A 14,665-nucleotide genomic window follows, 5' to 3' on the forward strand; every position below is an offset into this window, starting at 1 on the left:
AATGACCATGAATCCAAAAAAGTCGAGGTTTGGACTGAAACCCCAAAAAAATGCATACCACAGGGACCATTTTTGCAATTTTGTCTATTTAATTTAAGCATGCTAGGTAAAATCAATCAACACAAGCATATTACCAACAAGTAAAGTCAAATCTAATGCATTAAAACCATGAGTTCCAGCTTCATCTAGTTAACAGAAGCAGCTAGATTTAGCTAGACATACTAACAACTAAACAAACAAAAATTATAATCAAAGACATGTTTAATTGTACCAATCTATAAACTAATTTATGAACTTCTTCTTTCTTGGTGTTAAAACCAACTTCCAGACCTTCTCTTCCTCTGAATTTCGTCTCTAGGAACCCTCTCAATCAGCCAAAAATCTCTCTTTTCGTAACGGCAAAGGTATTTATAATATCTTGAAATTTCCCATTCACATCGTGAGAATGTAAGTCTCACATCGTGAACTCGAGATAATCGTGTTCGGCAAGGATTCCTTCACCCGGATGCTTATCTTCTAGAATTTCCTAATCACGTCGTGACATCCCACTTCCTCACGTCGTGAACACGATTTTTGCTGACTTTTTCATCCTTCTTTTCTTCAAGCCTCCCAAAGTTCTAGGTATTGTCACTTCTGGTCCCTTTCTTCGGAAATACTTCTATTTGGCTGCACATAACAATTTATCCTTATAAGTACCATAATTCTATGCAAATAACCAAAATATTTATAAAAATGTAGATCAATATTGCCTAAACATGTGTATAAATATGGCAATATCAATGTGGTATTTAGGGAACTCACTAAGCTTTATGCTTACAGTTGTTGTTTATGGTTTTAGGTACTTCCGATTCAAAATCGAAGGGTTCGACTTGATCGCAACGCATACACCCATATTTTTCCGCAACCTTGAGATTTTGGGATTATACTTTGATAATTGTTTTTAATATGAAATACCTTTAAGTGTTTTAGTAAAGGATAAATGGCTGTTTTGTTTGTTTTAAAAATGAAATTTTTATGTTGTGATTTTCGGAGTGTTACAGTATGAGCATTTTCATATCATTAGTAATCAACTATTGTGGCATTGTAGTAATGTCTAGTTAATAAATAGACTTTTAATTTCTTAATTACCATGGCTAGTTCAATCATGTTTTAAAGGAACTTGTTTATGTTTTATGACTCTTGAAGAATTGACTTTAATATTTCTCATCTTTCTTATGCATTCTCTCATCTAAACTTAGCTACTTCTATTTTGTTGTACGGTATCGTTGTATGGAAAAACAGTTACCCTGTTATAATAATATCATCAAAACACAAAGCAGTTAAGTTTTTTTTACTGTGTATTTGAACAGTACAATGTGTTAATAAGAAAAGTTAATATAATAGTGAAACAAAAAGAAATGATAGTAAGAAGTTATAATAAATAAATAAACGAAAGTATATTTTTATTTATATGCATTTAGCTTATTTGAATTTTCAATTAAATAGTTTAGGCATGATTTCGAAGTTAATTTTTGTGAGATGCCGATTATATGCCTAGAACATATAAAAAAATATATAATATTCCTCTTAAAATACTTATTTTTCTATCGTTTTCTAGAACAAACTTAGTGTTCTTTCATTTTGTTGATCAAGTTTCTTTCTTTCAATTCATAAAGCGACGGTAGCAAGTTATTTTACTTGTACGTTACACGTTACTAGCATATTAACTTATTTTTGTTACACATTGAACATAAATTAAGATAGTTGAAAGCTAAAAAGGCTAAACAAGTTATATCAATAAAAAAGTGGTGTACCACATTTACTTCACAAGATAAAGTGTATTACAATTTGCAATAACCAATACAAGGAACTCACATTTATTATAGGAAAAGCCCGTAGGTCATTTTTTTTTTATCTATGCTACTACATGAAAACTATAACTTCCGCAGAATTGTGTTTTACTTTTACTTGCTCACAACAAATGGACTCCTCACTCTATACTTTCCGTTTGACCATGTAATCGCCCCAAAACTATCTTCACCCAATTTACCATTGGATTTAAAGGTCACTTCATACGATTGTTTTTTATTATTTTTTGTAAATTCTAATGTACTCGGTGAAACTTGAACCTTCAATCCTTTTGGTGCTTCCACTGAAACAGTGTAACTCGTGTCATCACCATCAACATTTGTAACAGTTCTAGTTACTCTTCTTTCTTTCCCATTAAAATTAGAAACCGCTATTGATGGGTAGTTCATATTAGACACTGAGTTATAATTTGAGTTTGAGGGGCATGAAAAATCCGGAGGAAGTGTAGAGGAAATGCGTTCAATTCTAGAGATAGAATAGCCGATGTTGCATAAGAAATGTAGATAATCAATTATTTCAGTTTCGTAAATAAGCCCTGGTTGTAATGGGCTTGATGCAACCTCTCCTGCACCGAAATCATATGGTGTAGCAATTGAACCGAAGTTTGTTGTTATTGGCTTCTTTATGTTGTTTGTTTGACTTGCTGCAATTGAAAAGCGTTACATGTGAGAAATAGCAATTTATATCCATAAAATTCATTTGTGGGATATTCACAAAAATTATCATTTTTTTTTTTACCAATAACACAAAATAACCAGTAATTTTGCAAATTCCAAACTTTGTTCCGTTGCAAAATTACTTTTTGCTGACAAAGGGCACAAAAAACTAGAAAAAAAGTTTTTCTTTTTTTTCTATGAATATATTCATATACTTTAGCTTATTCACATTGTTTTCATTTATAGGATAATAACAAAACTAACCACCAAATGATAGAAAAGTCAGATTTCAAAATGGTTATATGTAGAAAAATCTTATTATTTTAGGAAAATTTTAATAAAATGTGAAAAGGTTTTTTTTGATAGAAAAATCTTATTTATTTAACATTTTATCCAAATTAACGAAAAAATCATTTTTTCTATTTGAACATGACATGACAGATTATGTGATTTTGTCAAAATAATGAGATTTTTTTGTTAAAAAAAACTTTTTAGGACTTTATTAAAAAATTTCCCAAAATAATGAAATTTTTTCGCATAAAACCCTTTTCGAAATTTGAAAAAAGTTGCGAAATTACTTTTTACTACAAAATGCTACAAAAAAAAAATTAAGGTTTGTTTCTTTTTACTGAACGGGCTTAATTAGTTAAGCTTATAATATGGACATAATAAAACTGAAACCTATCTTAATGTAATCAAGCATCATTTTCTAAATGATGAAATATTGTAAACATTGTTTGTTGAAATGTGAGGGTAAAATTATTGTTAATCCTCGTTCAGATGGTTCATTCAGTTTAGAAAAGAAAAACAACGCACATCATAAAACCCGCCATTGATCAACTATTCAACTATTATATCCACACATGACTTAATTGGGGATTAAAAAAAAAAAAAACCCTTAATTTTTTTATTTTTTTGTGAAGTTGTTTATATTTCACAATTTTAAAAAGTTCGTATTTACAATTGAATAATATGATTTCCTTTTTTGAAAGATATTTGAAGGTTATTTTGTGGTGTGGATCATTCAAAAAAAAAAAGAGTAAATTACTGAAATTGTCCCTGTGGTTTGGTCAAAATTGCACGTTTGGTTCCAAACTTTTTTTTGCACTCGAATCGTCTCTATGGTTTGCTTTTGTTGCGTTTTTCGTCCCTATGGTTTGGTAAAAGTTGCATTTTTGGTCCCTAATTTTATGTGTGTAAGGGACGAAAAATGCAAGAAAATCAAACCATAGGGACGGAAAACGCAACAAAATAAATCCACAGGGACGATCCGAGTGCAAAAAAAAAGTTAGGGACCAAACGTGCAATTTTGACCAAACCACAGGGACGATTTCACTAATTATTACTCAAAAAATAGTTTCGTAGAATTGGTCCTTTTTTGTGGTATTGGTAAAATAGGTGGTCAATTTTTTAAACCTAGAGCCGGTCCAGACGGTGGGCAACCCGGGCAACTGCCCAGGGCCCACGACTCTAGGGGGTTCAAAATTATTGGGCTATGTAGTATATATATATATATAAAAAATAAAATTATTACTAATATGATTTTTAGGACCTAAAGTTGGTTCTAACTCAAAAAATAAACAATTTGGCTTGCTTTTTATTGCTAATTGAATGCATTTATAGTGAAGAATAAATAATATTTTTTGAATCTTTACTATATTTTTCTTTAAGGCGCCTTTTTTTTTCGTCCCGGGCCCCATATACGTTTGGACCGGTCATTTTTTTTTATTATCTCTTTCATTTATCGTGACAATTGAAATATATTTATCTGTGTAAACTATTCTTATTAATTTTTTACAATAACCTGTTGTCATGATTGCTGATTTGATTGCAGATGGACTCCAATTGGGATTTTGAGATTTGATCATTGCTGTAAGGCCAGAAATATGTGGGCAAGCCATTGAAGTTCCTGAAATTATATAAAATTGTGGAGGATTCTTTCCATTGAGTGTTGCTACTGAATCTTTCACTGGCCATGAAGCAAGAATCGCGACACCTGGTGCTGCAACATCAGGCTGCAAGGTAATACAGCCGTGAAACTCTTTTAATTAGTATGTAAATTTATTAAGGAAGCATGCATTATTCAATCAAGATTGAAATACTAAATCCGAACATGATGCTGGAATATGAAAACTAACCTATAATTTAGGGGTCTCATTTGCCAAACTCACAAACTTAGGAAAAAAAAAAAAAAAACTTTCGACATTTTATATTAAATTTGGGGAAACTGAATAAAAATCTTTATGTTATTACATCATAATCGATTTAGTCATAGTTTTTTTTATTCATTTAAATCCCAAAACCTGGGAATTGTATTTAATTTATCCGGTCAATAGGTCATCCAACTTTCAAAAATTATACTTTTTGCCTACATATTAAATTTTATTACAAATTTGGTTAAAAATTTAAATTTTTTTGCCTAGATTTCATTTTTTTTACAAACTCATCATAAATTTTCTTTTTTAAATCTTTTTTCTTTTCAAAATTTTGTTTCTGTTTTTTTTTTTTTTGTATAAAGTCATATTTATCTAAAAAACATATTTTCACGTTTAAAACGTTTTTTTTCTATATTAAACTTTTTTTTTTAACATTTTGGTATGCAGAATGCCTATATAAAAACTTTTTTTTATGCAAAATAGCTATTTAAAAATCTTTTACAAAAACACTTATTTAAAATATGTTATTATACCTATATCTACTTTAAAAAACTTTTATAAAATAGGTAGTTATTAAGTACATAAAATTTTTTGGTGTGCATATAAATACATAATTATATACAAATATGCTTTTATAAAAAATGTATATACACATCTATTTCATAGCAAACATATTTTTATATATTTATGTATACAAACAGTGACGGAGCTTGAACATTCGAGTTGGGGGGCCGAAAGTAAAATACCTAGAAAAAGTGAAGAATAGGGGGGCCACAATCAATTTTTTTAGTTTAAGATCTAATATGGAAAAATTTTAAAAGTAAAGGAACTAGTTCGAGAAAAAAAAAAAAAAAAAAAAAAAAAAAAAAAAAAAAAAAGGGCCAAGCCCCCCTTTTCCTAATGAAGATCCGTGCCTGTATACAAACACATTTATATATACAAACACGTTTTAGACAAACACTTTTTATTATATAAAAAATGCATACACAAATGTATTTATACAAATACGATTTGACACAAACATTTTTTTATTAAAAAAATGTATGGAAATATGTTTTTATATAAACATATATCTCATAGTAAACGGATTTGTATACATTTATGCATAAAAACGTGTTTCTATACAAATGTGTTTATATACATAAATATATATAAATATGTTTACTATGAAATAACTATATATATATATATATATATATATATATATATATATATATATATATATATATATATATATAATATGTGTTTGTATATATTTTATATAATACGTGGTTCATATTTTTTATAATAAAAACATTTTTGTATAAATACGTGTTTGTGTGTGTGTATATATATATATATATATATATATATATATAAAATAGCATATTTCTAAAAAACATTATTTTTTTACAAACATGTGTTTATATATATAAATATATACAAATACATTTACTATGAAAACATATTTGTATAAAAATATGTTTTTATATATGGGTATAATAACGGTTTTTACATAAGTAAGTATATTTCATATAATTTTACATAACTACATTTTTATAAACAAGTATTTAGAATAAAAAAACTATTTTTATAAATAGGTATTTTGCATACAAAAATATTTTTTAAATGGTTTTTATATATGTATTTTGTGTACGAAAATGTTTTTAAAAAAACGTTTTTATATAGAAAAAATAATGTGTTATACGTGAAAATGTGTTTTTTTGTTTAAATATGGTTTTATACAACAAAATAGCACATTTGAAACAAAATTTTGAAAAAAAATGTAAAAAACAAACTTTAGGATGAATTTATAAAAAATAAAAAATAAAAAATAAAAAAAAGTTGAATTTCGGGCCAAAAATGTAAATATTATATCAAATTTGTAATAAAATTTAAAATGTAGGCCAAAAGTATAATTTTTTTTAAATAAATAACATGTTGACCAAATTAAAAATAATTTATGATTTTTGAAAGTTAATTAAATAAAAAAATAAATATAAGGATCAAATCGATTTTAAAAACAATACATATGGAACTTTATGCGGTTTTCCTTTAAATTTATGCATTAATGGTTAATGTTATAAATAAGTAACGATCTATTTGATAAAATAGATGTTAATGTTATAAATAAGTAACGGAATATTAGTTTTTTTAGCAAACATTATTGTTTTTAAAAGTAGTTTTATTAGAAGGTAAGCACCTTCAAATCTTCATTGTTTGTTCACAAATTAACTCTTCAACTGCTGTAGTATTTTTTTTTTTAAGAAAAATATTGTTTTTAGACATTACAAATAGTTTGTTACCCATTTATTATATAACCCTAATAATAATAAAACTATTCATATGTATAACAATAACACTAAATTTTCATAAGATAAAGTGACCTTGCCTTGAGTATAGCTTTTGTAGCAAATGAAGGACCTCTAGCTGAGAAGTAAGCGACTACTGGAGCTGGTTTATATCCTGTCATTGATACACTTGGTAGAATTGTTGCCACCGGTTTCCTTCACATGTTCCCTCAAATTAGTCTTTTTTTTTTTTTTTTTTTTAAGGTCACCTCAAATTAGTCAGTGATGAATTTTAGTACGAAAAAATAAAATCAATATAGTCGCTTTTATGTTTCTTTGGTTTTTTTAATCCAATTATGGTAGCTTTTTTTTACTACCCACTAATCGTATACAAATGGAATGGAGGAAGCCACTCCTATTTTGTTATTTTAATCAGTTTCATCTCATTATATATATATATATATATATATATATATATATATATATATATATATATATATATATATATATATATATATATATATATATATATATATATATATATATAAAAGGACATTGTGAATAGTAACTTTTGCGGTTTTAGGTTTTTGCCATAAATTTTTGGTTAATTTAACACTTTTCATCATTGAAGTGAAAATTTTTATATTTTTATGTTTTGATTAAGTTTTTATGTTTTTAGGTTTTTGCCACAAATGTTTAGCGACTTTAACACTTTTCGTCCTTACAAATAAGGTTTTACATTTTGATGTTTTTGCTATAAATTTTTAATGACTTTGATATTTTTTGTAGTTTCAGTCAAAACTTTTACATTTTAATATAAAAAAACATAAAAAATTGCTTTTAGACTTTTGCCATCATATTTTCCCAACTTTAACAACATTTTTTTATTTTCTCCACCGGTGTCCATTCTTTTGGTTGTTGTACATTTTTGGTATCTAATTTCAGGGGTTATCGACTTTCTCCCTTATTTATGGCGATTTACACTTTCATCACATATATTTTAAAGTTTGTCAATTTTCTCATATTACCCCAACAGCGGCGTAGCGGGTTCTTTACTAGTTTACATAATGATCAATTCCATTATTGTATTCATCTCGTTATGTTGTTTATTATCTTCCTTTAAAATTCAATTTCATAGTATCAAACATACATTAACACACATGATAAACAATATGGTTGCAATAATTCGGTTTAATATTTACCTTCTGGTTTTAACGTAGGATATAATTTTACTCCCAGCATTTCGATCAACCGTAGCCATTGGAAATGATCCAGAAGAGGTAGCCACCCCTCTTGCATTATTACTAACAAGAATCATCCCAAGTGCACCAAGTCGTTTAATACGACGTAGTTTTTGTTTCACTGTGTATATTCCGTCTCTGTGCTCACAAAGAACAATGTTTCCTTTTACTTTGTTCACATCTAATGCACGTGGTATGCAGTTTCTGAAAAACTCAGGTGTCATAAATGAATTAATCAAACTTAAAGTGTAAAAAATGAAATTTTACTTTAAAATTTTGTTAATAGAATTACCTCGCATCAACTTCGTCATACATGCTAAAATTTCTTTTGGCCGATCTTCCATAAAGTAACCGGTGTACTGGAGATTTATTGATTTGTGCGAAGTTTATGCCTCCACCCTTGAATTTAAGAGAAAATTATGTATTAGTCCTTCAAATTAAGTTCATAGTTCAGGTTTAACCCTTGACAGTAATATGTTTTTATGATCTATCATCTAACCATTAAAATTTAGAAAATTTTCCAAAACCATATTTAAAACCAGAAAATAATTTTCTAATTGATTGTTTTTAATTTGATTTAAAAAAAAAAAAAAAAAACTCACAGTAATTTTATGAAAAAAAGAAACAAAAACAATTCTTTCAGTGATTATGTTTACACAATAATTTAGATTTTCTAATAAGCCATCTTTAAAACTGAAAATTTATAAGAAAACAATCCCAATGGTTTTTTCAAATGAAATGCCAAAAAATTATAAAGAAACTTCTTTCAGGATTACCTTTACCACAATAATTTAGATTTTTTTTTTAAAACATCTGTAAAACGAGAAAACTAATTTTTTAATTGTTTTTTATAATTTGTTAATGGAAAACAATCACAATAATTTCTTTCAAATGAAAAACCCAAAAATTTGGAAAACAATAACAATAATTAAGGGATACTTTTAACTTTACCACAATAATTTTTTTACCGAATAAATAATTTTCTAACTGCTTATTTTTTAAAATTTGCTTCAAGAAATCAATCGCAATAATTTTTTCAATGATTTCTTTTACCACAATAATTTAGAATTGTTTTTTCTAAACCAGAATATATATATATATATATATATATATATATATATATATATATATATATATATATATATATATATATATATATATATATATATATATATATTTCTCTTTAATTTGTTACAAAACAAAAAAACAAAAAACAAAAAACAAAATCCCTCTTTCCATGATTACCTTTACCACCGTTTTATCACCTAAAATAATATCCGCCTGAAAATCCCGATCAATCGAAGTCGCCGCCACCGTAAGTATCCATGGCGCAATATTAACCACTGATTCCCGATTCGGCCCATCATTCCCCGCCGAACAAACCACCATAATCCCCTTTTCCACCGCATGAAACGATCCAATCGCAATCGGATCTCTATGAAAATTTGGCCCAAATCCCGCCGAAGAACCAAGCGATAGTGACAACACATCCACACCATCTTCAATCGCATCATCAAATGCCTTCAATATAACCGATCCAAGGCACCCTCGAGCCCCACATACACGATACGCTGCCACCCTTGCGCCGGGAAAACCACCTTTGGCGGAGCCCATGGCGAGCCCGTAGTAAGAAGCGTTGGAGACGGTGTTTCCAGCGGCTGTTGAGGCCACGTGGGTCCCATGGCCGTTCATGTCTCTTGGGGTGTTGTAATCGCCGATTGTTCTGTAATACCTTGCTCCGATTACTTTCCTGACACCATATTTGTGACTCAGGTATTGTTGTTATAACATTTTACTTTGAAAATTCTTTGCAAGCGATATGCAATTAGGTAGGATTTTTAAAGTAGATTAATAAGAAAAAGAAATTGGAAATACAATGTTATAATTGGGTAAGTTTTGGAGACTTTAATGCCTTGATAAGAATAAAAAAAAACTTGAAGTATAAGTATGTAATACAAAAATATTAAAGTAGGTTGTTATAATGAATACATGTAAATGAAAGTAAGTTGTTGATTACTTGATTTCTACCCAATTACATTTAAATACAAAACAAATTCACTCCTAAAGTTGTGTAGATTATTTGTGTAGGTAGGTTGTAATGCCTTAATAGGAAAAAAAAAAAAATTATGATCATATGCATATATAAATGAATTTTTTTTTTGTTATTTCTTGCATTTAGCCCAATAAATTCATAAAAAAAATAAAATATTATTATAGTGCATCCACTTAAAGTTTGTGTTATGGTAGTGGCATCCATGTATACACACTAAAAATAATTAGTTTTAAAAAATGGTATTATTCTTCACCTTTTGTGTTCTCATTTTACCGATTAGTTGTTGTTGTCTCCAGATAAATGATGTTTAAAAGATATTTGAGAAGAATGAGAACACATTTGAGGAGTGGAAGGCAAAAATAAATGTGCGCAAATATGTAAAATGCTAAGACAAAATGACAAAGTTTCATTTTACTCGCTATCTTTATTCAATTGTTCTGCATTATGTCAAAAATAAACAATTGTAAAATGTTAAAAAGGAAGTTTTGAGGTACCTATTACAGTTTGAACTTGTGAAGTCCCTCCCGCTCATGCAAGTTCCTTTCCATTTTGATGGAATTGGTCCAAAACCTTCATCATTGAAACTCTCTACCTCCGGCCAAATACCTGATTCATTTATTTAATAATAATAATAATAATAATAATAATAATAATAATAATAATAAAATAATCAATAATAATGGTGATTATGATAATAATAGTAATAAGGGTACTTTAATATATTTGTTGTAATAATAAGTTTTGGAGTATATTACACAAATCTCCCCTATGGTTTGGAATAATTTAAACGTTTGGTTTCTAACTTCTTTTTTTAATTCGGAATGTTTTTACTATTTGTTTTTATTGCGTGCTTAGTCTCTGTCTTACCTAAAAAGATTATTTTGTTTTTGATTTTTTAATTTATTTAAATAACCACACCCCTAACCTCACTTTCACCTCACCTTACCTTACTTACTCCATCTTATTTAAATAAATTAAAAAATCAATGACAAAATAGTATTTTAGGTAAAATAGGGACAAAGCGCATAAAAAAAACAAATTGTAGGGATCTTCCGAGTTAAGAATCAAACGTAAAAATTACTCCAAACCATAGGGACCACTCGTGTAATTTACTCTAAGTTTTGTGTAACTACCTGTGTCTAAAACACCTATGATGAGATCTGAAGGTGCGTTTGAACTTTTGGTTGTTTTAAAATCAGTCTCGACTCCCATTTGGTATTTAAGGAAATCCCATGAACGTGTTGTGTGAAGTTGGAGGACTGGATCTGGAAATACCGAAACTACCCCTGGCTTTTCTGCCATCTCTTTTGCCTCTTTATCGGTTAAACGAGCCGCAAATCCCAAGAAGCTGTTTTGGTAATTATGCAAGACTGCATCCCTTTTACTGGCTCAAAAGAAGGGTAACTTTCATTAATTCATCCAAGAAATCAACACAAAAGTATATATTATCTGTTTTAACTATTTAACTTTTTCATTTTTATGGAACCTTTTAGATGGCAATTTCAACTCATTTATGTAAATATGGGTAGATTTTTATGTTATGTATGTTCTTCAATGGGTCCAAATGGGTAAAAGTAAAACTTAGTTAAAAACCAAAATGCGTCAGAAGTCGGAAAAAGTGTATTTAAATGATTAAAACCCTAAATTGTTTTGTTCAAAAAACACTTATATTATTATATATGTAGTGTAACATTTGTAAATATATTTAGGTTAACTTCAAGAAATTGAGTTAGTATTCTACTTCCATTTCTTTCTGTTATTTGAAAAAATCCCTCTAATTATAACAGTGATATAAAACAATTTTCACTGTTATAATCAGGTAGATTCTTCAAATTATATAAAAATAAAAAATAAAAAAACTTTGCAAATATAGGCCTATACTTTGGTAGATTTTTTAAATACAATTTTTTAAGTAGAAAAAAACTGTTATAAGAAAGAAATTAAATTAGGATGCTATAGTACATAAACAATCAAAAGTAGGATACTTTTTCTTGCATTTAGCTCTATTCAAAATGAAGTGCTAGTATTATTTGAAAATTATCCGCTACCTAACTTCATTTCTTTGTATTATAACATTGTACTCCTAATTATTTTCTTAGTACTTTGAAAAATCTATTCGTATAGCATTAAATTTTAAAATTCTTATTATTAGAACACTATCATGTCATATGACATTTGCTATAATTGTGTAATTTTTCAAAGGTACAACGTTGTAACATGAAGAAATAAACGTAGGATGCTACAATAAACAAATCAATAAAACTATATTGTTGTTTCTTGCATTTAACCTAAATAAAACCCAATGAAAAAGAATAGAAGTGTGTGTGTTGATTGTGTTACCTTTTTACAAGGGAAGTGAGAAGTATATCATGGTTGTCCCTTGAGGTAGTAGCAGCACCCATATATACGATATAAACATCATTATTTCCTTCTTCATCTGCCTTAATATCTCTAAACAAATATATTAAAAAGATGAAGCTGCACAAAACATAAAGACTTTTCATGCTTTTGCCTTAAGAAGTGTTTCTATGTGACAAACACACATATATACGTATATATAGAAAAAATATGTGGTTAGAGACTTATAGAGAATGATGGGGAAAAAAGTGAAGCACTAAGGATGGAGAAATTGAAGTGGACGTATAATGGGTTGAACTGTAAAAACCACTATGTATTAACCATTATGACTTATTTTATTGGTATTAAAAAAGTTTTTGGATAAGATACATAAGAACGTATGTGACTATGTGCATTAAAACAAAACGTTTTTTTGTTAATTTCTATTTTAGGAAATTTGTTATCATAAATAAACATTTTTTTAAAAGTATCTATTTAAATAAGGAGCATGGTTGAAATAGAAATTCTATGTGGTTAAAATCTTATGATATAGTCTCTTAGATGTTAGTGTTAGTTTTGTATGTAGGTTCTATTATACCATGGACGAATTTACGTGTGTGTGTTTGTCCATGGACACACTAGCTTTATATTTCATGTGGTGCCTCATTTTGTCTTAAATTCTTGATGTCAATTTAATCATATTTTGTCTGTGATTAAACCAATAAACCATATTTAAAGGAAAAACAAGTTCAAATAAAAAAACATTGGTTAACTACTTGCTAGTTGCAAGTTATCTTATTCAACTCGGATTAACTACTTGCAGCACTGCAAAATTATTGTATTTTATTTGGTCATGTATTTGCAACATCAAAAACTCAGTTAAGTCGAACACATATAAGTCTCAACTATGGATTTATTATATTTTTCATATAATTTGCCCAAATGCTCAAGTGCATATGTTATAAAGTTATAATAGTCAGAAATTCGGTTACCCAAAATAGAAACTAATTTTTGATAATAAGGCCCCTTGTTTTGTTATAAATAACTTATAATATAAGTCTTGAAAAATAATTTAGCTTTGTAAAGCCGTTAAAAAGTTGTTTCACGAAAAAAGAATTTTGTGGTTAAATATATAACCATCGAAGACAACACGAGATACAAGTGTAAAAATGAAGGATTTGTAACAATCAGTTTATACGTTGGCCACAGTACACTTCCATTAACGTTAAGGTTAGGCGAAAGAAATATGATGGTAATTTGTAACAGTCCTTTTGTTTTCTTCACGTTAGAGTCTTGTGTAGACATTATAGACAAAGCAATATATGTTTTGCTCTTTTTAATATAATATTTATATCGTACAAAGAAAAGAGTTTATTATCTTTTGATAACTTTAATAATCACTATTTTTGGTATTATTTTGCTTTTATAATCATTGTACTTGATGCAACTAATTCATCGATGTTCTTTACATGGAATGTAAAATGTAAAAGCATAGACGTTTGTATCTCAAAACCACGTGAATTACAAAGCTTATATTGTGAAATGACGTGCCAACATAAGATTATTTATCATACAATTTGTTTAATTTGTTGTCATCTTTTGTTTCGGATTTGCTCAGCATGAATGTTTCGTGGGATTATAATTTCTGTTAAACCAAAACAAGTTGTGGGGTTCTAGATAACTAAAATAATCCGTAAAAGAAGGTTTTTATTATTAGTCCAACACCCGTTATAGAGGTGAGCAAAAGAATCAGTTTTGATCAAAAATTTGAAAACCGAAAAAGAATAGATTCTGGAAAACATGTTTGACCAAAACCGATTGCATCTGTAAAGACCATTGTGGCATTATAGTCATCGAAACCGATCGACTAATTAGGGCAATAAATTGGTTTGGATTGTAATGTGTTACCATGTTTAGTTAAAGAGGTTGAATATGATAAATTGTTAGAAAAATCTAAATATTTTTTTAAACGTAAAATTCATATTTATTTGTAAAAACACGATAATATATCATTTTCAGTTAATAGAAAAAAATAATGTTAATTTAAGCCAAAATCAAAATGAAATAATCGAGACTTTATATTCAAAAAGAAATTTATGAATAA

General features: G+C 27.9%; 1 protein-coding gene across 1 annotated transcript; it reads right to left on the bottom strand.

Annotated features, from left to right (window-relative positions):
- Nucleotides 1-1,768: 1,768 nt before the first annotated feature.
- ATSBT5.2 (Subtilisin-like serine endopeptidase family protein) lies at nucleotides 1,769-12,766 on the bottom strand. Its single transcript, XM_078979029.1, has 9 exons — nucleotides 12,565-12,766; nucleotides 11,358-11,608; nucleotides 10,719-10,830; nucleotides 9,417-9,921; nucleotides 8,464-8,570; nucleotides 8,133-8,375; nucleotides 7,032-7,146; nucleotides 4,309-4,519; nucleotides 1,769-2,491 (listed from the first exon to the last, which is right to left on the bottom strand). Exons 1-9 carry the CDS (start codon nucleotides 12,726-12,728, stop codon nucleotides 1,944-1,946), a joined length of 2,256 nt encoding a protein of 751 aa, XP_078835155.1. The 5' UTR covers nucleotides 12,729-12,766; the 3' UTR covers nucleotides 1,769-1,943.
- Nucleotides 12,767-14,665: the final 1,899 nt, after the last annotated feature.

Source organism: Lactuca saligna, chromosome 2 (genome assembly GCF_052625555.1).
Source record: "Lactuca saligna cultivar CGN05327 chromosome 2, ASM5262555v1, whole genome shotgun sequence".
NCBI classification, from domain to species: domain Eukaryota; kingdom Viridiplantae; phylum Streptophyta; class Magnoliopsida; order Asterales; family Asteraceae; genus Lactuca; species Lactuca saligna.